Source organism: Trachypithecus francoisi, unplaced genomic scaffold, assembly GCF_009764315.1.
Source record: "Trachypithecus francoisi isolate TF-2019V2 unplaced genomic scaffold, Tfra_2.0 Lachesis_group8, whole genome shotgun sequence".
Taxonomy (NCBI): domain Eukaryota; kingdom Metazoa; phylum Chordata; class Mammalia; order Primates; family Cercopithecidae; genus Trachypithecus; species Trachypithecus francoisi.
Window position 1 is genome coordinate 101557203 of NW_022681473.1, and position 23223 is coordinate 101580425.

The 23223-nt window shown below is 43.6% G+C and overlaps 1 protein-coding gene across 22 annotated transcripts in view; it reads left to right on the plus strand.

Moving 5' to 3' along the window:
* The window catches only part of NCAM1 (neural cell adhesion molecule 1), a 316731-nt gene that overhangs the window by 248851 nt on the left and 44657 nt on the right, over positions 1-23223 (plus strand). For 14 of the 22 annotated variants that reach the window (XM_033204122.1, XM_033204118.1, XM_033204129.1 and 11 more), the window contains exons 3-11: positions 1086-1304; positions 2315-2458; positions 2848-2985; positions 4075-4192; positions 4648-4817; positions 11532-11674; positions 18142-18171; positions 22333-22483; positions 22853-23037. In XM_033204122.1, the coding sequence (XP_033060013.1) occupies positions 1086-1304; positions 2315-2458; positions 2848-2985; positions 4075-4192; positions 4648-4817; positions 11532-11674; positions 18142-18171; positions 22333-22483; positions 22853-23037 (1298 nt within the window). The remainder of the gene's footprint in view (positions 1-1085; positions 1305-2314; positions 2459-2847; positions 2986-4074; positions 4193-4647; positions 4818-11531; positions 11675-18141; positions 18172-22332; positions 22484-22852; positions 23038-23223) is intronic. The other 8 variants (XM_033204120.1, XM_033204127.1, XM_033204133.1 and 5 more) reach the window with 1 other exon arrangement.

Here is a 23223-nt window from a genome sequence, read left to right on the forward strand (position 1 = left end):
CAGCAAGCAGCTTTTGGCAGGGAGGGGCCTTTAAATGCTGTCATGATTTGCGTGGACGAGGTGGCTTGTGGCCGTCAGATGTGTTCACTCCAGCTTTGCCTTCATTACAGCAATTTCAATGATCTGGAGACGCAGCCGTGGAGCCCACAGCACATCTTGCAAATAGCGATATTTATTGAAAACATGATGGGCCCTGAAAGAAAGACTGCTTCATTTCCATACTAAGCATCTGTGCAGGGCTGGGTGGTGCGGGCTGAGAAGGGTGCCACGTGAAGAGGCAGGGCCCCATGCAAAGAGGCAGGGAGCGCAGCCACGTCTGCCGGATCTGAGCGCCCTTCCAGCTCAGTGTCCTGGCCAGTGTCAGTGTCAGAGCCCTGTTCCAGCTCAGTTCCGGGGCAGGTCAGCCACCGCAGTCTGTTCCTCCTCATTGGTGCCTGGGGAAAGGAAGAATGGGTGGTTCTGGCCACCTTATTTGCAGCATGCAAGGAAATGAATTTGTCTGAGCAGGGGGTGCCGAAATGACAGTCATGCCAGTTTGTGCAAGCAGATGCTAGAATAAACGTGGCTGGAAAAAAATATAAAAAATAAAAAGTGGTTGGAATCTGCACTCCTAGCCAGTATTTCTCACCTTCAGCTCAGGGGACCCATTATCCAACGCTTAGAAAACAAGCTGATCAGTCGACTCAGACCAGTTAGGCTCTGGAGCCCAAATCCTAAATACACGAATTCCCTTGGTTACCAGTTCTGTGAGGCATGTGTGTTCCTAGCTTAGTACCCAGCATACAGTATGTTCTCAACAAATATCTCTTGTCTTCCATCATTAGGGATAGGATCATGATAACAACTAGCACAAGTGGTTGTTGAGTTCTTTCCGAATATTGTAAGAGATGTTAAGTATATAATAGTTAAATGCAGAAATCAAAGAAGGGCTGCATGTCATTCTAGCAGCCATACTCGCCCCTCCCTGATGTTCAAGACTTGACTGATCTGTTGTTCAGTAACTCGTACTGATCAACCACTGTCAGTCTGGAGGGGACTTAGTCTTTTCAACTTCAGTAGCTTAAAAATAATCTCTTCCTCTTTAGTGGCAGGAGATGCCAAAGATAAAGACATCTCCTGGTTCTCCCCCAATGGAGAAAAGCTCACCCCAAACCAGCAGCGGATCTCAGTGGTGTGGAATGATGATTCCTCCTCCACCCTCACCATCTATAATGCCAACATCGACGACGCCGGCATTTACAAGTGTGTGGTTACAGGCGAGGATGGCAGTGAGTCAGAGGCCACTGTCAACGTGAAGATATTTCGTAAGAGCCTCCTTCTTATTCTGCATTCTCTGGCCTCTCCTTGCCAAGGAGACACGTGGGTAGTAGAAAGGTGGAAATGATGATAGAGGGACCAGCTGAGGGCCTAACCAGTCCCATTCTCTCTCCCTAAGTCTTTTCTGACCTTGGCCAACCCAGAACTCACAACCGTGGTTCACACTGGCCGCAGCTACTCCCCTACAGGCATTCATTCTCAAACTTCAAATTACATAGTTCCCAGAGGGCAGTTACGGGTTTCTCCATCCCTTCCCCAAATGTTGGCTGACTGTTCTACAGTTTGGGCTCTTCTCCCTTCTTATTTCCCTCTCCCCTGCTCTTAATGGAGCCCAGGGCTCAGTGGGGTGGGGGATCATTATCTGAACACTCTTGCCACTCAGAGCAGGCAGTTCCTATTGCCTCTGAAAACCCATCTGAGGGTGGCATCTTGTTACCTTGTTATTAATATCATCCATCCATCCTGGTGGTTGGAGTAATGGTGGGTGACAGCTAATGGAACAGTGTTGATAGTACGGTATTTACTGCCATTAAATATTTTTTTTTTCTATTCTTTTCATCAGCATTCTCTCTGCTGTAGAAAGTTGGGGTGGGGCTGGGAGCTCGAGTGGGAGACAAGAAAAGGACCGATGACTCTTACTATTCGTTGTGGAATGGATGTTCCACCAGTTCATTCTACCTATAACTTGTGCTTCACTGGCATCATCCTGCATGACCAGGAACCCTTGGTGAAGATATTCCTTTCGTTCTGTAGACCCTTTTCTGCACAAAATGTGATAAATTTAGCACTCATTGAGCAGATATTGGTTGCCAAGCATTGGCAACCTCTGCTTGGGCCAGCTGCTCTGCCTGACGTCTGTGAGGGTGCCCCTCTTATACAACTGTACACCAGGAGCGAGATTTGCCCAGGAGTCAAGTCCAGGTAGCATGGCTGTAGTGAAAGGGGATCTTTGTGGGAGAAGCAGCTGTTTTTCCTCACTCTTCCGCTTATTTTCCAGAGAAACTCATGTTCAAGAATGCGCCAACCCCACAGGAGTTCCGGGAGGGGGAAGATGCCGTGATTGTGTGTGATGTGGTCAGCTCCCTCCCGCCGACCATCATCTGGAAACACAAAGGCCGAGATGTCATCCTGAAAAAAGATGGTGAGACCTGAATTTCCTGGCAGCTGCCTTTTCCCCAGGGCACCAAGTTCCCTAGCTTTTTCACCTGTACCAGCCCCTGAGGCATTCCAGTCCAAACTCAGATTCATGTGTGCCCGAGCCCTCATGCAGTTTCTGGGTCCTGAACAGATGTATATCCGAAGCTGGTATACTTAGGTACTTGATTTTCTCTCTAGTACGAAAGACAAATTTCTAATAGACATTTACTCTTGGCTGTATTTCAAAGCCAGGGACACATTTTCTTATTTGGGCTTAAAACCCCACCTTTTAAGACTAAAGTTAGGAAACAGGAAAGAGACTCAGCCACCTGTCTGCAGATACCAGAGCTCTCTGACTGATTCTTGGATGAACCTGCCTCTTATCTCTTCTAGTCCGATTCATAGTCCTGTCCAACAACTACCTGCAGATCCGGGGCATCAAGAAAACAGATGAGGGCACTTATCGCTGTGAGGGCAGAATCCTGGCACGGGGGGAGATCAACTTCAAGGACATTCAGGTCGTTGTGAATGGTGAGGAGATCCTGTTCTTCCTGATGTCTGCGTTGCTACAACCTTGGTTCTCCAAAATCATTCTCTTAACTTCCTCTTTGGTCTGTAAACTAAATCCTGTCCTGACTCAATCATCCCTCTCAGCTAAATCCCCTCCCCACCTTAACATCTAGATTTCTTTTTTTTTTTTTTTTTTTTTTAATATACTTGCCTGTTGGATCTTCCCTCAACTATGGGGATTTTAATGCAGCAATTGAATGTCCTTCACTGTTCTGCGGGACTAAAACCTTCCCACTGCTTACCTATTAATCCTCATTGTCCTTGATGTTACCGTAATTGTGAAGTTAGTCCTCTGCTTAAATGTTTAAAGAAAACATTACAGTCAACTCAGGCCTCAGAATAGTCAGAATCGTGGTCCATAGGCTTATTAATCTTAATTTGCAGTGTCAAATAAACACACCCATGGAATCGATCTGACATTTACAAGACGTTTACAGGAAATTATAATGTCAGTACTAAGAAAATAAGTAAATCAGGGTTGAATTGTTTTGACTATTGACACATTTTTTTTTTTTCCAAACTCTCCCCCTCTCATTCCTTTGGTAAAAAACAGTTTTGTGCAAGGTTGTTTATCACAGTCCCAGACAACCGGCACTCTTTTTTGTAGCTGATGCATTCAAATTGGTGTTAACCATTTAACCACCGGGAGCAGTAATGTCCAACTTTTTCCAGTATGAAGAGCCCCTTTTTAACATCGAGTTCCTCTGACTCTAGTAATTATTAAATTTAGTATGCATTGACTGAGAAAATATATAATGAAAAATAGCAACTATAAATTAAATACCATCTTAACATGAATAAAATGTATTATTATAGCTTCTCAATTAATGAAAAACAAAAAAATGCATGTTTGTAGGAGAACTGTCTATTCAGTTTACAGAAGTTATTTAGTACATACATGAATTTCGATTCCTGACACTAACTCTGTAGCCGCACAGGTCGTTTGTCCCACGGGCTGAGAACTCTTGACCTGGAGCGGTGTCTCTTCTCCAGGCCATTGGGTTCTTCCAAATTTTCACAACCACCCCATGACACCCTTTTTTCCTTCAGTGCCACCCACCATCCAGGCCAGGCAGAACATTGTGAATGCCACCGCCAACCTCGGCCAGTCCGTCACCCTGGTGTGTGATGCCGAAGGCTTCCCGGAACCCACCATGAGCTGGACAAAGTAAGAAACTGGCTCATGCCTTTTATCATGGACTAGAAGAGAATGGGGCATCATGAAGTCTGCTCCGTGTTAGTGTCTCAGTGAAATAGATGTGGGCTTCTTAGGAATATCAACCCCAGGAGAAGAATGGACTCTTTTCTATAAGAGTCTCTTGCTTGTGCATTGATTATTCCTTCAATTTCAGCCTTGTGGGGGGCAGAGTCAGAGCCAGAGGGTATGGTCTTGGGAGCCCACTTTTAAACCTTTGTGGGTACAGTTGCAGCTCTTGGATAGTCAGAGGATGGAATAGAGGAATAAAGGGTGATTGTGGACGTTCAACTTGGTGCCTTAACTTTTTGTGAAGACTGAGGAGTCTTTCCCATTGACTCAGTCTGCATTCTATGGAACCTAATTAAAAATAAACGTCTTACTTCTGTGGTTGAAATCGTGCTACTTTGCATTTCTACACACTCCAGGGATGGGGAACAGATAGAGCAAGAGGAAGATGACGAGAAGTACATTTTCAGCGACGATAGTTCCCAGCTGACCATCAAAAAGGTGGATAAGAACGACGAGGCTGAGTACATCTGCATTGCTGAGAACAAGGCTGGCGAGCAGGATGCGACCATCCACCTCAAAGTCTTCGGTAAGGGCAGTGGGGGCCCAGGTCACTGCTCGGCCACAATTCCTCTTCCTCTGCACATTCAGTCCGTCAGTAAGACCCTGGTCACTCTTCCTCAGAATATAACCCAGTGCACCCATTTCTTGCCAGTTCCACCACCTAAGCCCTAGTCCAAGCCACCATCATCCTCACCTGGGCAGTGGGACAGTCTCATACCTGGCCTCCCTGACTCTCCCTATTGGTCCACTTCATTCCCTTCTGCTCACAGTAGCCAGAATGACCTAAATGCCACTCATCGGTTTGAAAGCCTCCAGGGCTCCCTATGGCAACCAGAATAAAAGCCAGACTCCCTGCAATGGCCTACAAGACCAGACATGAACTAGCCCCTACCTTCTCCTCCAGCCTCATCTCTTTCACTTTGCTGCACATGCAAAGTTCTCCGACCACACAGGCCTTCTTCATGTCACTCAGACATACCAAGCTTGTTCCTCATCTCAGGGTCATTGCCCTTGGTATCCCTTCTGCTTGGAGTATCTTTCCCTCTGATCCACTCTGAACTGCCTTCTTCTGATCCACCATTCAGATCTTAACTCAAACTCACCTTTTCAGTGGCTCCTTCCTTCACTGCCCTGGCTAATTCAGCTCCCCCTGCACTGTGACCACCCCCACCCACCTCCACTCATCTCTCTGTCGTGACTTACTGGATCTTCTTCTCTGTACCTGAACAGTTGTACCTGAACAGTACCTGAACAGTTGTCATTTGCATATTTGTTTTGGGGATTGTCTGTCTCTTACCTCTACTAGTGTGTAAACTTCAAGATAGCAGAACCCTGGCTGTCATACACGGCATTATCCCTGCGACTCCAAACAGTGCCAGACTTGGCATAGGCCCTTGGTAACTTTAGTGGCCGACAGGCTGGCTGCTTTGCCTTGTTTGCCTCCTTCCCTGGCCTGTGTGAAACAGTGTCATAGAAGAGCCCCTACATCCCTGCTCACTTCATCTTCATAAACTCAGGAAACTTCCATTCATTTCAGAACTGAAAAGCATTTTGACCTGATCTTGAAAAAAGAATTGGTTGCAGAGAAATGTTTAACCTAATGGCCCTCAAGTCTCTCTGCACGTCTGTTTAGAAAACACAGATACGGGCCGGGTACGATGGCTCACGCCTGTAATCCCAGCACTCTGGGAGGCCAAGGCAGGCAGATCACGAGGTCAGGAGATCGAGACCATCCTGGCTAACACGGTGAAACCCCGTCTCTACTAAAAATACAAACAACTTAGCCGGGTATGGTGGCGGGCGCCTGTAGTCCCAGCTACTTGGGAGGCTGAGGCAGGAGAATGGCGTGAACCCAGGAGGCAGAGCTTGCAGTGAGCCTAGATCGTGCCACTGCGCTCCAGCCTGGGCAACAGAGCGAGACTCCGTCTCAAAAAAAAAAACAAAACACACAGATAAACTGGTCTGCTGTAGACAGCGCTGCTGAGGAGGTGCCAGTCTGAGGGGTAGCTCTGGTGCGTGGAGCCCCCGGGTCGTTAAAAGGTGCACCTGGGAATCAGCATTGGGACCTGCTTATTCAGCCTGATCAGGAGAACTGTTCATAAACACAGACCTTTGAAAATCAAGATTTTATATGCAAATGGTCTGCTAGTTATTCAGTAGTAAACAGCTGGGTTTAGAAACAGGCTATCAGTTTGGTTTAAGTTAACTGTATATATTTGAGAGTGAAAGCTAAACTTCATGAAAAGTATTCTTGAAAGTCTTTTCTTGAATTCAGACTGATCTTCCCCAGTCACTATGGTTTTAGTAAGTTTTTCCATATTATAGAAAAAGATAGATGCATTTGTTCATCCCTTCATTTAATAAATGTGTATTGATCACCATTGTTGCTGGACAGAGGGGCTACAGAAATGAGTAGGATATCAACCTTTGACCCTAGGAAGCACAAAGAGGGAGATAAATGGGTAAGCATAAACATTACAATAGTCAGTGTCAGTCAGCAACATTTGAGTGACTGCTATGGACTGTCATTGCCAAGTTTAGAAGATGAATAACACGGACTCTGTTCTCATCAGTAGGTTCACAGGCTAATGTAGATAGTCAATGCTGAAATTTGAAACAACAATACATTATTATGACTTCATAATAGCAATGTGCACAGTGTTTTGTAGGAAGCAATTCTCTGGTCCTGTGTGATGTAAGTTAGAAAAGTCATTAAAAGGTACTATTTCATAAGTAGGAATTACCCAGCTGAACGAGTGGACGAGAATTTTAGGCAGCCTGGGCACAGGCACAGAGACAAGAAAAGCACAGGCTGTGTTGAATGGGAGCTTCTTGTGGACAGAGGCTATGTGTGTTTTACTCACAGATACATCCCCAGCACCTGAAACAGTAGCCCTCATCCAGTAGGCACTAGATTGAATAAATGGAGGAACTGTCATTAGTTCTATGTGATGAAGCAAGCATACATATGTGGCAGGGAGATAAGCCTGGAGACACGATCATCACCTGTCTTTAGGAAATTATTTTAGACTTTAACTCCATAAAGTAATAATAATAATAATATCAAACACAAACAGAACACCTACAATGTGCCAAGCACTCTGTGAAGTGCTATCTGTAAGTTAACTCTTTTAATCCTCATCACTCCCCTATGATGCAGATTTTATTATTATCCCCATTTTGCAAAGGAGGAACCTGATCACAGAGGGATGAGGTGCCTCTGGATTCAGACCGAGGCAGGTGGCTCCTAAGTCCCTTTTCTAATCTAACAATGACGGTTGTTAACTCCACAAAACCCAACAGAACACATATTGTGTCTGAATTATATAGGGAGTGTCTGGCAAAATTAGAATTAGTGCACTCTGCCTGCACCACCAGGTAGCTCATGGTTTCTCTGTAAAAGCAACTCAGTCCCAACTTGGCTGGGCATGAACAGATCTCGGCTTCTCTTCCAGGCCTCTCTGGTGGTGATGGCTGCCCCAGAGCAGTGAGTGCAGGGCCATGTGGGACCATGGTAGAGGGAAGAGAGTGGGTCAGTTCGACGGGAGGAGGTCATGAGGCAGGGAGAGTAGGACGGGGAAACTGCTAAGACAAGATTTGTCTTCCCACCCCCCACCTTGGACACATACACCCCTCTTCATCACACACACACACACACATACACACACACACACATTTCACAGTTTCTTTCCCAAAACTGCAGCTGGAAGAATAGGGCGCATAGTGAGACAAACAGAGAAGAGGTGGCCGGGCTCCCAAAGAGACAGGGCAGGAATCATAGACTTGTAGAGACTGAGTCCACTCAGAATGGGAATCCTCCCTGTCATAGTCTGAGGAGCGTTCATACAGCCTCCCTGAAGGAACCTGGTGCCTCTTCTCCACCACCTTTTCCCATCCACCTCCCCTTCTCATCCTCCTTTCTCTCCTCCTCCATTGGCCTCCCCATTGGTTGAAGAGACTAATACAGGGCTAGGGAGCCACCTGGGGGGGACCAGCTGGTTAGGGCTCCGTCGTTTTCCACCCTTTTATTCCCTCTCCATCCCCTTCCGACTTGCCATCGTGGACCATTGCTAGGGGAGAAATGGGGCAGGTTCCCTAAGTGGGAGTAGAGTCTACAGCAATGAGGTAGAAAAGGGAAGAAGCCTGTAGCTTAGATAGTAAAGAAAAGCCCAGAAGTCCTGTGGCTTCAAGAAGGGATGTCCATCAGTATGTACGGGACATATCTCAATTAGGGACTTTATGACATCATTTGTATCTAAGTGGCATCATTCTTTCCTAAGAAAAAGACATGTTCTAGCACATGTTGCCTTAGTTATTAGCTAGATGCTCCTTTTACTAAGTAGGTGCATCCTCTCGTCCTTTAAATTTGGCAGTGAATTCTCATTACTGCTGTCCACATGCATGCCTCTGAAGAATTTTTGTCTATATTGATTCCTTTGATGCTCATGTAAATGCTCTTGAGGTCTCATGCTTCTGTGGCTGAGGCAAGTTCACCAGTGGCTAGGAGCCCTGTGTCTCAAGCAGCCCCTGAGGGTTACAGCAAAGGATAAGCAGCAGCCTGAAAGAAGGTGCACGTGGTCATGCCCCATAGCATAGTGTCCAACCTCTTTGTTCAGGGACGCAGGGGCCTCAGGGCTCTTCTTCGGGTTGTAGGAGCATGAACTGGAGTGGGAGTAGACAAGGCTGCCTCTTAGTGGAAAGCATTCTTGGAAAACTCACAGAAAGAAATATGGGGAAAGGTGCAGTAGAACAGTCTGAGGCACTAAGGCCCATGGAGACAGGTAGAGAATAGAACAGAGATCCAAAAGTCAAGAACTCATAAGAGAGGTTAATTAATAGAGGGCGGGGGGTATAGGAACATGAAACCCGGAGAGATTCCTCTAGATGCTGGAATGCAGAGGGAGGAAATCTTTTCAGTAGAGTGACCCAGCATTTGTCCCTGTTGGCCTACTAATGCCCTTTGTCCTGGTGCAATTATTTAGAGCCTTTCATGTCACTCTCAAGAGAGTCCCAATTTAGACAATAAATTATGTATATCACTGTCTTCTTCTAAGATGGCATTCTGAGCTTTCTGAATTAGTTCTGACAGTAGCACTGCTTCTAGAGTAATAGAGAATTAAGTTATCAGTGGGAAGCTTGCCTTCCTTCCCACAGCACTCTGTAGACTCTACAAAATTAGCCATGATCATGTTTTAATAAGAATATGGTTTGCCTTTTTTCTAAGGATTCATACAATGCACCTTCTGTAGCCATCTGGGAAATGGAGCCTCCAAGGCCAAATACTAATAGATGGCAACTGACCTTTGCCTGTCTTCTGTTAACCTTTGGCTGCCATGACAAAGTACCGCAGGTCAGGAGAAGGTCAGCAAAACATTGTCCAGATCTCAGAGTCTGACAAGATTTTAAGAGGCCCCAAATTCAACCTTCCTGAGATTGTCTCCGGACCTCAAAACAACTGTAGAGTTTAGCGGATTCAGTTGTGTGGCTGAATTTTTTTTTTTTTTTTTTTTTTATTCTGTGACTTTTACAATATAGAGATTCAGCTCTTATTTTACCTTTATTTTATTTTATTTTATTAGCCTTTTTTGTTTTTCATGTTTCTTTCATTTTATTTTTATTTTACTTCGCCCTCTAAAACTTCCCTGTCAATGGCACTTAGCACATATTCCTTCCAATACAAGTTGTAATATTCTCGAAAATCATATCTATGAAGGAAGACACAATAGGGAAACCTTTGAGGTTTAACCTCATTCATGTGGACTCCATCAAATGAAATCTATGAACTTTTGGCCAAATTGGATTGAGATGTACCTATGTGTTATCCATCAAAAAAGGATTTGCTAAACAGGCTGTTAGTATGCATTACCTTTAGGCAAATATTTGAACTATGTAGGTGATTTTATGTAGAAGCAGGCATTTGTAACAAAAAGTGTATAGTTCTGTCATTGTTTTCTGTTTATTAAAACAGCATCAAAGACCTCAACATGGAGAATATATATAGGCAGTCGTTTATTCGCCTACTTAGGGTTACTGTATGAATTTGAATATAAAGCAAATGTAGTCTTTTCAAAAACTAGCTATCATTCTCTTGGGGTTTTTTGGTTCATTTGTTTGTTTCCATAGCCTGGCCTTTTCCTTTATTCACGAAATAAGTTACATTTGTGCAGTGTTATCTTTTCTCTTCCACACAAAGTTCAGCAATTTCAGAGCATAATTGTTTTAAATTGGGAAAATTCAATTTTCTCTAATGTTTTAACATTTAACTTAGCTTTGGAATGCTTGTGTTTTCTTGCATTACCCAAAACATTTGCAAAATGGACTCATCTCAACTCATCTCCTTCCCATCCTGAGCCCACCCCAGAGCCCCCATCCAGTTCCTTGCCTGATTTCTTCATTTGAGTTAATGCTAACACCATTCTCCCAGTCGTTAAGACTCCAAGTCACTTGGACTCCTTCTTATTGCTCCTTTTGGTTCTTCTCACCCCTCCTTGCCCTCTCTTCAGCTGCCACTTATTGAACCTTCCTCCACTCCAGCATCTGTCTCAAAGCTGCTCTTTGCTCTTTCCTCTCGAACGACCTCGTTCAGAATCCAGCATTACTGCACATCTGGGTCATTGCCAGGGCTTCCAAACTGGTTTTCCCACCTCGAAGTTTTCTCTAGTCCAAAGCTTCCTGAAATGTCCCTAGGTTAACCTTCTTGAAATAAAAAAGCTTTTGTGTCGCTGATTAAATGCCATCTGTGGGCCTCCACCAGGCACCAGGTAAAATTCCAGCCATCCAGCCTCTGCGTCCTGTGCCTCATGCCACACTGTTCTCTTCCCAGCCATCTCTTCATATATTCATGCTTTTTGCTTTTATTCAATCAGTTTCCTACACTTCAAATGACTCCGTCTCCACCCTAGAGTTCCACCTGCTGAAAATCTCATGGCCCAGCTCCAAAGCCATCTCCTCTTGAAGGCTCCATCCAGGGAGGCACTCGTCCACTGCGTCATGCCTCCTGCATTCCTTGCCCTTATCACTCTTAGTTGATAGGATATTTCTTATTTATTATGGTTTCTGTGTTGTCACATGCCTACATCATTGTAAGCCTTGGGGAATCAGGTCTGTATCTCCTAAAACACCTAGACTAGGGTCTTGTACTTAGCAGATAGATAACCTTTGTTGGATAGGTGCATGTCATTGTTGAAACCCAGAAAGCTCAATAATTAGATAAACTCAGATAAATGTTTTGTCTTTTCAGCAAAACCCAAAATCACATATGTAGAGAACCAGACTGCCATGGAATTGGAGGAGCAGGTCACTCTTACCTGTGAAGCCTCTGGAGACCCCATTCCCTCCATCACCTGGAGGACTTCTACCCGGAACATCAGCAGCGAAGAAAAGGTATCATGCTGCCCAGGAGTTTCAGGGCCTTGGAATGCAGACTCAAAGCAGATTGAGTCTGCTCGTGCCCAGTTCTCTTTGGTGAGCTGGGAGATGGGTTATGGTCACCAGAGGCCACAGCCGGATCCCAGGGCCTCCCTCCCCAAGCCTGCAGGACATGGCCTGCTCAGCATCCCCTTGCAATGGAATAGGCACAATTCCTTGGACAGGTTGGCGGGGATGTGATGTATGGCCATGCTCAAGTTAGATATTCTGGGGAGGAGGCAATGGTGATTTTCAATCCCCGAGTTATGGAGCTGTGAGGGAACAAAGAGAAGGCAATGTCCTAGGTTCACCAGGTGACATTGTCATCATCTCAAGAGCACCCTAGGAAAGATCTCCCAGAAATAATCAGGCTCAAAATGAACCTATTAATTCTTTTTCTTGTGTTTGTATACTCATGCTATATATGCACTTATGCACAAATGCTTGGTTGCCATTGTGTCTGCCTGTATTCTTGGTCACATTTGGATATCATTTTGTTCTAAAGGCAAAAATATTTAGCAGTTTCTAAGTGATGATTACATCCTGGTTTTTCAATATATTCATGGAGGGTTTAAGAACATTGTAGCAACCTTCCTGACAAATCAAAATGGTAGGAAAGATTGAGCTTCAAAGTCTATGGATTTATAGGCCACCAAAAAGATACTTTATTGTTGACAATATATAAAAACTGAGGTGACCCCACATCATACAGCCCTTGATTACTGAGTAGGCCAAAAGTAGGAGGAAAAAGCTTGGTTTTAATGCAACTTAAACCCTCTTATGGTACTTCTCCAATCTCATCTCGTATATCCTGTAGTAATGCGCTCTGTTTTAGTTATCCCAGGTTTTGTCACCTATTCAGTAGTAATGGCCTTGCCTTGTGGAACATTTATAATGGACTACTTACTGATCAGAATGTCAAAAATGATAGATCTTCACTCTTCTGCCTGCCCAAAGGAAATCTCTAGAGAGAGTAAACTCAAATAAAGCCAGAAAGGGATAGTGTGAAATACCAGAGCTAAATTTGGGATTTGCATTTGAGGAGCTGATTTCTTTTCCACTAATAGAAAATAAAACTGCATCAAATGGAACAGAAATTGCTCTTCCAAATAACCTATTATTTTTTGCAACCTTTACCTCCAGAGTTAAATTCAACTTAACAAAAAGTCAACTGAGGAACTGCTAAATATTTTTGAAACTCACATACGCTGTTTGATACTGTGAAAACTAGCTAGATTAAGAGATGTGGTGTTTACTTGGATACTTTCTTTATCAACGTTAGAATTAAACCCTCAGCTAAGATTTCAGCCCCACTCATGTGTGTTATGTGGATTGAATGTACATTTCAGGGCTTAAACCACAAGGCTGCTGCTTGGCAGATCTTTCTACATTAGCTTAAAAGTAGATTTTTGTCCAGAGTGACCCAGTGTATATCTTTGACCTACAATGAAGGACAGAAATAATATCTGCCTCAGATGAATGATGCTTTTGAATTCTATATCTTTTCTAGGAATAGCTCAACAGCCAATCTAGACCAGAAAGGTTATTAAGATTTGTGCCTACGGAGGTTCTTTAATAGGTTGGCACTTCTGGCTTGTAGCTATGATTTCATTTTTCTAGAATGAGAATAATAGCCAGGAACTAATACACATTCATACTTGCTAAATATGGAGACAGGTGTCCAGCAGAGGCTGTCTCAAGCCTAGTAGTGACTACTTTTTATATAATTCGGCTATCGCTATAGATCATTTGTCTTAATCTTAGATCGTTATTTCAGTCCAGCCACATTGGTTGTATTGTATTTCTTTTACTTGCCTTCAAGTTCACTTTATTGGAACGTGAGTAAATCAGTGTTAAAACAAGTCCTCCAAATCAGCTAGTGATGTGACACCAGCCTGACATATTTGCCTGAGTGAAACTCTACATAAGAAAATTTGCCATTTCTGTTAATTATATATTGACATCAAAGAGGCATATTGTCCATCTTACACTGTGGATAGCTAATAATTAAGAAAACAAATATGGGCTGTTCATGAACTGGTTGGAGTACAGAAAATACATTTCATTTTTACTTTGGCAGCCTCTCCTCGTGTTCTCCTCCATCCGAAGTTGCATTCTATATAATTAGGAATCAAGATTACTAGCGTTGCTGTAATTGTAGGAGTGGAAAACAACCATTTTCTTTTTAAAACCAGGATGATATGCTAAGCAAACGAGAATAGATGATTGTATCTAGTTGGTCAGGTAAAGAAGCCTCCTGAGATTTAGATCACACAAAATGCTAAAATCATAGATGTTCGGAAGGCACCTTTTGAGGTCATCCAGTCTCGCCTGGCACCCTGGCCTAGCATCCTTGCCAGGAAGCCAGTTGGTCCCTATCTGAAGCATGATAGTGTCAGTCCTCTGTGGGGGAGTTGGCCAATGCTGAAGAGCAGAATGAGCTGCTTCCCTGCCCCTTCCTCTGCTCAGTCCTCCCAGCCTCTGCCACTCAGTCCTTTGCATGAGAGCCATTAAAAACTCTTCGACTTTCCTCCAGTCCACTCCTCTTACCTTGAACACACTAGTTATTTTCATTATTTCTCATATGTCATAGTTTCCATACCTTTTATCTTTCTGGTTGTCTTATACTACATAGTTTCAGTTCACTAGAGCTCCCCTAAAATTTTGCTGTGCTCAGTGTAATTAATGCAGACTTTAGGAGGGCCATTGCCTCTTTGATGTAGATGCCATCATGCAGGTAAAGGAGCATTAGCTCTTAACAGTTTCCTTATTCTGTTGCCTCATATTGAGCTTGTGGTCAACTAAAATGCTCAGGTCTTTTTTTACATGAACCCCATTTAAGCCACATATCACCTATCCTGTTCTTATGCAATTGATTGGTTAACCAATATTGCAGAATTTTATATTTATTTATGTTAAAAATTGCAGTTTGTTTGTTGCAGCCCAGTGCTTCTCAACAGGGTCATGGTGGCAATTTGGGAAGAGGCTTCCTTCACTGGGACTGTACTATGCATTGCAAGAAACTTAGCATTTCTAGTCCCCTTCCTGTTAAATGCCAGTAACCACCTCTAATTGTTACTAAAACTATGACACATACAAACACCCCCTGGCTTGAGAATGACTGTTTGAGTCCATCTTTGTAACCAGTCAGGACTGACTCTCATTAGAAATTCACTTTAGAAATCTGTGTGTCCAGGGCACTTCAACCCATGTGTATATTAAAAGTAAAGAAGTAGAGCAGTCAGTGGGGATCCCAGCCTAAGCATAGAGCCCAAGAGCAGGCAGTTCAGTAGTCTTCCAATGCAGTCGTCATCTAACATTTGTATTAGCTGTTGCTTCCAACCTTGTATGAACACTTATTTGCAATATCTTTGTCCAAGTCACTGATAGAAATGTTGACTAAAACAAGGTCAAGTACAGAGCCCTTGGACTGCCACAATGGCTTCCTTCTGGCTCGGTGGCTCAGAAGGTAGGCCACCTGATGCCACGGTGCCACAGTGCTCTCTCATGGTTTGTATTACTTTGGTGGAAGGTTCAATGATTCCTTTAATAAAGTTAGTTACAATGTAAGTGAGTGAAAGCAGCTTTGTGTTTTGCTTCACTGCTGAGTGTAGTCTGGTATTAGTCTTCTTAAGGGAAGAGGTGGAAAAGAGGGCATTCAACCATAGACATATGGTTATTGACTTTCTAATGGAATACCAATGTTCTTGTTCATTATAAAAGAAGGGGGGAGATAAGCAAAAACAAGTACAATGAGCCTGAATTCAGGTCACACTCTACCTTTGATCATGTCTCTGTATTGAGTCTAATCACTCATCTGAGAATGACCATTACCAATCAGTTAAGCTTCAGCTAGTTGAATTGGTTTAGCTCAACAACTGATAATAGCTAGGGTACCTAATTGTTTGGGTCATCGAGATCATTAAGATAGATCAGCTGTCCAAAAGCTGATGCATTTCTTAGTAGTTACTATTACGTTGACCAAAAAAGTTGGCCATCATAATGGGTCAATTTGATCATCTGTATGAAAGTCATTGTGATACCTCAGAAAGATTCTGCATCCATGTTATTTCATTACTCATCCTGCCCAGATTCCTTTTAAATATTGCCAGGTGTTTGAGTGAGTGCTGCTAAATTCCAGGTGTCATTTACTTACTGCCTGAGACCCACAGATGATGATTTACATACTCTATCCCTAGCAGAAAAAATCCATCATATGCCTCTTTGAACATCTCTTTGCCTTTGAAATGGCTGACAAAGAAAGGCCTATAAAGCCTTATTAAGGAAAGAAGAGCAGTGAAGAATTGAGATCTGAAGAGATAGGAAAAATGAAAAGCATTCCATGATCTTGAATCTTAGGCTGACAGAATATCCCACAAGTAAGAGAACTTTTGAAGTTCTGGATTCTTTGGAAGCTGGAATTTCCTTTTCACCAGAAAAAATTCCTCATTCAGTACAAACTCAGGGCCTGCTTTTAAACACTGGAAAAGATGACTGCATTGAGCAATCAGAGTCAGGTTTATCCAGTGTGTGGGCACATGAATAATAGAATACGTAAGAAAATTATAGAAATGCTTCACTTTGTTTTATATACATATTCCTGCAGACTTGTGTGTAAGAAAATAAAATATGAATATCAAAACAACCTAGAACAATTTTTGGAGGATTACTAATCATACCTTGATTTATTTCATAAGTGTGTACATTTGCATATCAGGTTGTCTTAATGTGGGTCACACGTTCACCAAATGGTTAGGGCCAAGATATTTCCTATCATTCCACCAGGCACAAAAGTAAGAGGTTATGTTACGGGAAGCTTTGTGTTACTAGCAACTACTTATTCTAAAAGCCACAGAACTGTAGTGATTTGGGAGAGACACAAGAATAATCAGATTTGAAAAAACATACAACTCAATGTGATAGAGTCTCTCAAAAGAAAGATCTTGATTCCTGCAGCCCTGGCATGTAACCGACAAGCTTCTAAGTGATGTGGAATTGGCAAGCACATTTGACATGTTGGCCCACCGTTACTTTGGTCTCTGCACGTTCCTCTGTTCTCACCTTCTTCTTCATTCCCACATCATGTGACATAAGTTGATATTTCCATCTCATTTCTCACAGAAGTTCCTTGCATTTAGTGGACTCTTACTAAATGTTTGCTAACTTATTTGCATTCCCTGGATTGCGTTGCTATGATTCTGACATCTTTTCTATCCTTTTTCCATCTGAACATCAGAGACAATCAGGCAGTCTTGCCATGTAATAAAAAGAACAATGCAGCTATCATATCTTTGCATCCTAGTATGAAAAACAGATAAACTGTAAGGAGAATAGATTTCCAAGTGCTGGAGAAATTGAAAAATCTAGATGTGGGTGGAAAATTTCCCTAACCCCTGTGTCCCTGGGTTGGCTTGCGAATGCCAACTTGTGAATGGAATGCCGTGTTTGATGAAGATGGTACATGCTGGAGCCCGCATGCCATCTGGGCATTCTCTATTAAGGACTGGAGCCCTCCCACAACTACTTCCATTTGGTTTCCTCAAAGCTTCCTGACTCCTGGTCTCAAGGACTTCATACTTCTCATTCCTAGTGTACCTCTCTGCTCCTTGCTTTGTACCTTTTTGGCAATAAAAATTTGATTTTCACAGAATGCATGCAAAGAGTTATAAAATGCATGAGCATTAAATGGCATTAGTATATTTATGATAAGCTGCCTTATAAAATCCAAAGGAGGAGACCTATTCTTTTTTTTTTTTTTTTTAAGACAGACTCTCGCTCCATCGCCCAGGCTGGAGTACACTTGCACTATCTCACTATCTCACTCACTGCAAGCTCTGCCTCCTGGGTTCACACCATTCTCCTGCCTCAGCCTCCCAAGTAGCTGGGACTACAGGCGCCCGCCACTGCACCTGGCTAATTTTTTTATTTTTGTATTTTTAGTAGAGACGGGGTTTCACCGTGTTAGCCAGGATGGTCTCGATCTCCTGACCTCGTGATCCGCCCGCCTCGGCCTCCCAAAGTGCTGGCATTACAGGCGTGAGCCACCACACCCAGCTGGAGGAGACCTACTCTCTAAGTATCTCTAGATAATGTGGTTAGAACTAGTCATGTCACCAAATACTGTGAGCAATATTTAAGGTATTTTGGAACAAGAGCAGTCTGGTCCTACTGGTATTCATATCTAGGTATACCAAAGATTAGGAAAGCCTGAACCTTTTGAATTATACATTTTAATGTGCCTAAGGGGGGAAAAAAAGCTGGACATAAGCTAAATCCTAAATTAAGTTGTGTAATAAACACACCATTGAAAGTGGGCCTTGGAAAAAGTTCTGAATTAAAGAAAAGCTGCATGTGCACGGAATGCAGTGTGATACATTCTCTAAAGCAACATGTTGTAAAATTTTACTGCTTTCTTGTTGTGTTTTATATCTTGTTCTCTCCAGGCTTCGTGGACTCGACCAGAGAAGCAAGAGGTATAGCTTGCCTGACCACTAGCCAGTCTTTAGTTTCGAAAGCATTACAGTTTAACTCACCATTGCAGTTTAATAACCAGACATGCTAAACTAATTAGTAATTTAGCTAGATTAAAGAATAGGTCGATAGTGGTAGATATTACTTAGTAATAGTATCATTTTAGGATGAGCAAGCAAGCTGTGTTGGGAGTGGATGAACAAATCCATATTATTTCCTAAAACTGGATCTTACTCTCTTGCTGGTGCTGGTAAAATCACATCCAGGTAATTATACCGATAGAAATAAATTGCCCCCAATTCCCAGGCCAGGCATTTTGAAATGATGAAAGTTTTTTGACTCACATGGTTGATGTGGCTCTGGACCATAAAGTCACAGAGTTAGTGATCTAAAAACCCACTCCTCCCTTTCCTTTCCAGCTCAACTCATCTTGTTGCTCACTTATTTTATAATAATCAGTCTTGGTAAATTATCACGTCAAGTTTCATCTCAAAAGCAATGCAAATGACATCTCTCGTTGGTTTTCCCAAATTGCTAAACATATCTCCATTACTTTTATAGACCATTAAATGTATGAGATTAGAATGATGTGGTACAAATGGTTTTATGTTTTTTAAAGCCAGTAGCATTTGGCCTTTGAAATTTCTCTGACTCATTGCTTCAGTTTGGATAATGTGGGACTTAGTTTGAAAACTGAAGCTAAATATTAATCTTTAGACCTTGATTGCCACATCTCAAGACCCTACTTATGATCATGCCTATAATTTTTTACCTGATTTATATGAAGTGACATACAGTGAAAATAAAACCAGTAGACTTCAGATGAGATTCAAGGATCTAATCTCTAAGGACTTTTTTAAAGTAGCCTTTGCCTTTTATCCAGATGGGGCTTTGATCATGTAATGCTATAAATGCAGAACATGATCCCATAGATTCTGGATTTTAATTTGGTAAATCTATCCTCTTAATCTTTCAGAAATGATAATTATTCATGACATATAACTCATGTGTTCAGGTCAAGGCCATCCATATTGATATGCTGTTTAATATTTAAAAGTTGACTGCCTGTCCCCAGGCACTGATCTTAGTTTCTGCACATGAACAGGCTGCCATTGTCAAATTTGGTTCATTCTAAACTTCCTGTGTATAAGACCTTCCTCCTCCCTGTCACTGGGATGACTGTTAAGTGCACATCCTCACTGAGATGCTTCCCACCTGTGGCACAGGAATCACTTAGTGCTGTCACAGGTTGGGTGCTTTATTGTCCAAAAGTCATGGACCCACTGGGACTGGGGAAGAGAGAGAAGAAGGGTTAATTATCAACCACTCTTAAGCAGCTACAGATCTCATTCTGCTTGGCCTCATACAACTTTCCTTGTCATTCTCATTTAGACCTGGTTGAGGAGGAGGTGAGATTTATCAGGGAGCATTAAGGAGATGTTAAGAGAATTATTATTGTAAGTGGAAGGAATAGGTTTACTCCCAGGAAAGCAGACACCTCACTCCATTTTTCAGAAGTGTCCTTATAGTGAGTGTCTTACTTTGGACATAATTGACTTTCAAGTGGATGCTGCCCCTAGGGCTCAGAAGTTCCATTCTCTCCTGTTTGTCTCATTCGGAGATGAAGACCATAAGTCCAGATGAGTGCAAAAGAAGGCTCGGGTTATGGCCAATTTCATTTTGTAAGTTCTAAAAGCGTTAGCACTTTTACCTGGAAGGAGGGAGACAAAAACGTTTTGATAAGAAGAATGATCATCATTACTCTTCATACTTTTGGGGAAAAAAGGAGTTTTCTTGGCATCAATATCTTTCATACTTGCCCAGAGCTCGTCTGCTCCTTCTGCTGCAGCCTAGGTGGTCAGCATAACTTTTTGTCTGGATGGCTGGTAGGTGGCACTCCCTGAAGCTGTGTAGGAGCCAGAGTAAAAGCATTTCAGGGGAAGATAGTCTAATGACACTGGAGTCTATCTGTGTATTCTCAAAGGGAGAACTGGGCATCTGGCAGATAGTTCCATCACCAAATCTGCAGTGAGCCTACTGCAAAATAAGAATTCTCTTTAGAAGGCTGGTCTGTGGACATCATTAAACAAGAGAAATTTCCACATGGAGAAATTTCCTGAAAGAAACTAGATAGGAATCAAAAAAAAAAAAAAAAAAAAAAAAAAAAAAGCATGGCTGTCCATGCAACTGTTTTCTAAACTTCTCTTCAACCATTTTCTAGATTATCCCGAGTAAAGACTCGGAATATCCCCTGCTTTGTTGTCGTTAAGGTCCTATTCTTGCCTACATTAGTTTCTCTGCCTCTTTTGTTATAACATCTCTTCCTTATGGAAATGTTCTCTTGACTTCCAGAAGAGTATGTTTCAATTTCCAAGTTTGTGTGTGGCAGCCGCAGGACAAGTCTGGTCTGTGTCACAAAGAATTTTAGTTCAGTTGCTGGTTGATATCACAGAGATCACCAGAAAGGCCAGGGGTTGTCTTTAAGTTCCCTCTGCCTTCAGTCCTGCTTTGTTTGGACAAGTAAGAGAGACAAACAGGTCAGCACAGCCCTTTAGAGATACCTGCAGGGATGGCCCCATGCTCTCAAGGCCACTAGTCTAGACTCACAGGTGAAGACTTGTGTGTATGATGTATGAAAATAGTCCTGGAATGTATCAGCACTGTCACCCCTCAAAACTCCAGTATCACCAACAAACTGGGTGTCACGAGGCTTCCTAGCGAAGTGCTCCACACCTGTTTGTTGTCATCTCTCATTAATGTGTGGCATCTCCTGGGATGCATCTTTCAACCAACCAGTGTCCCAGATTTGTAGGTCAAAGCAGAGCAACAGAGAACTCATCCCAGGGAGGAATGGCACTCGCAGTAGTAGGCAGTCATGACTTTGCTTGGCTCTTCTGTCTTCTTGCTAGAGTAGTTTTTCAGCTTCCAGACATGAAATGCGAGGGGCTGAGATGACCAGAATAGACTAGCTCTGTCAGTGATGGTCCAGGGGACTTCTGGTAAATCTGCTGAGACTGCTGAACAAGGCTAGTGATGCCTTTCTTGTGAGCTTCCTACTCTGGCTGCTGTATGACATTGCAGTTCTGGGCTTCAGGGCCCCAAATCAGCATATCCAAAGAACCTGAAGCCAATGGTTCTGTCATTCTTTAAAGACCCAATGCATGGGACGACAGATGCCAGGTGCAGAATATAACCTCCTGTCCATCCCTACAGAACATCATATACTGGAGACAAGAGGGCCCAGCCTGCACAGAACAAGACCTTTTCTCCAGATCACTAACTTTCCTGAGAATCTGAAGTTAGGCCACATGCGTAGACTCTTCCTGGGCCAGCAACCATTTTACTTAGAATGTCAAGGGGAAAATCCGCTTGGAAATACTCCAGTACCCATTGCCTTAGGACCATGTACTTATTCTCTTTTTAACCAATCATTATAATTCCAGAGATTTAGGAAGCCCATTGCTGTATCAAGGACTATAAAATGGTGGTGGCCAAGGTGTCAAGGATCCCAGACCTGCCTAGGACTCTCTGTACCACTGTCCCTGGAGAGAGAACCCAGTTACTCTCACTTCCAGTGCGGTGGCTCCTGATCTTTGAGTTGTTTGGCTTGTTTTTACATGGGATTATTTCACTTTTAAGCATCCAGGAAAGAGGCATCTGCAGAAATAAGGATTTCTTTAATAATTTCTTATGTTGGGCACTTGGAATGTCCTGCTACAGGTACATGCACCGTGGAACTGGCAGGTGGACAGACAGAAAGGACAGGGTAGCAATGCAGTTTTCCCAGCATCTCATGAGGTAGGGCTGCTGCTGCTGCTGCTGCAGTATCTGCTGGCTGGAGGCTTTGCTTCCATTTTAGACATCCCAAACAAAGTCATCTTGGGGAACCTAGCCCCAAACCAATCTTGGCACTTAGATCAGGCTGCCTGACATAACTGAGTCTCATTTTCTGTTTTGGATACTCCCAAGTTTTCATGCTGCTTCCCAGAGCCTCCCCCATTAGATGGTACCTAAAGTAAGAAAGCCATTGATACAGAGAGGAGAGAGGAAGAGAGACAGGTCACAGACAAGCGATGGCCTAGTCTCCTAGACCCCATCCTGCCATAGCACTCTTGCCCTCCGCTCTGCCTCGGGCTCTGACATGCTCCCTTTCCCCCCGGCAGACTCTGGATGGGCACATGGTGGTGCGCAGCCATGCCCGTGTGTCATCACTGACCCTGAAGAGCATCCAGTACACTGACGCCGGAGAGTACATCTGCACCGCCAGCAACACCATCGGCCAGGACTCCCAGTCCATGTACCTTGAAGTGCAATGTGAGGAATAAATGGGGAAGGACATGGGAGGGGTGGGGCAAGGTAGGATCAGGATGAGAGAGGAAAACAGCAGCAAGGACCTACCTGCACCCTATGAGTTCTGCTCACGTTCCCTGCAGCTGGCTCTGGGCCATTCAGAGCTCTGTTCCCAAGCCACCCCCCACACACCATCTCCAGGCTTCTTAGAATCCTGCTGTGCCCTTGAGTCTTTGCATGCTGTGCACAGGAATTCTAAAACGGCCCTGACCTCTACTATACCAGGCACTAGCTCTGCTTTGGGGCACACCTTCCTTCCCAGTGCCAGGAGACAGGATATGGGGGCTTCATGATCATGGCAGTGATCCTGATAGTCATTGTTATTTATTGCAGATGCCCCGAAGCTACAGGGCCCTGTGGCTGTGTACACTTGGGAGGGGAACCAGGTGAACATCACCTGCGAGGTATTTGCCTATCCCAGTGCCACGATCTCATGGTTTCGGGATGGCCAGCTGCTGCCAAGCTCCAACTACAGCAATATCAAGATCTACAACACCCCCTCTGCCAGCTATCTGGAGGTGAGTCAGGATGGGGGTGGGGCAGAGCAGAGAAAGCACAGTTTGACTCTAGATGGGCTCCAAAATGCAGCTCAAGTCCTCTCTCCTACTTCTCTGGCATGGACTAGAGAAGACACTGGGCCTCTTTTCAGTTCCCCTTCGCTCACTCTACCAGTCCCCTCCCTGAATGTGCCTCTCCCATGAGCC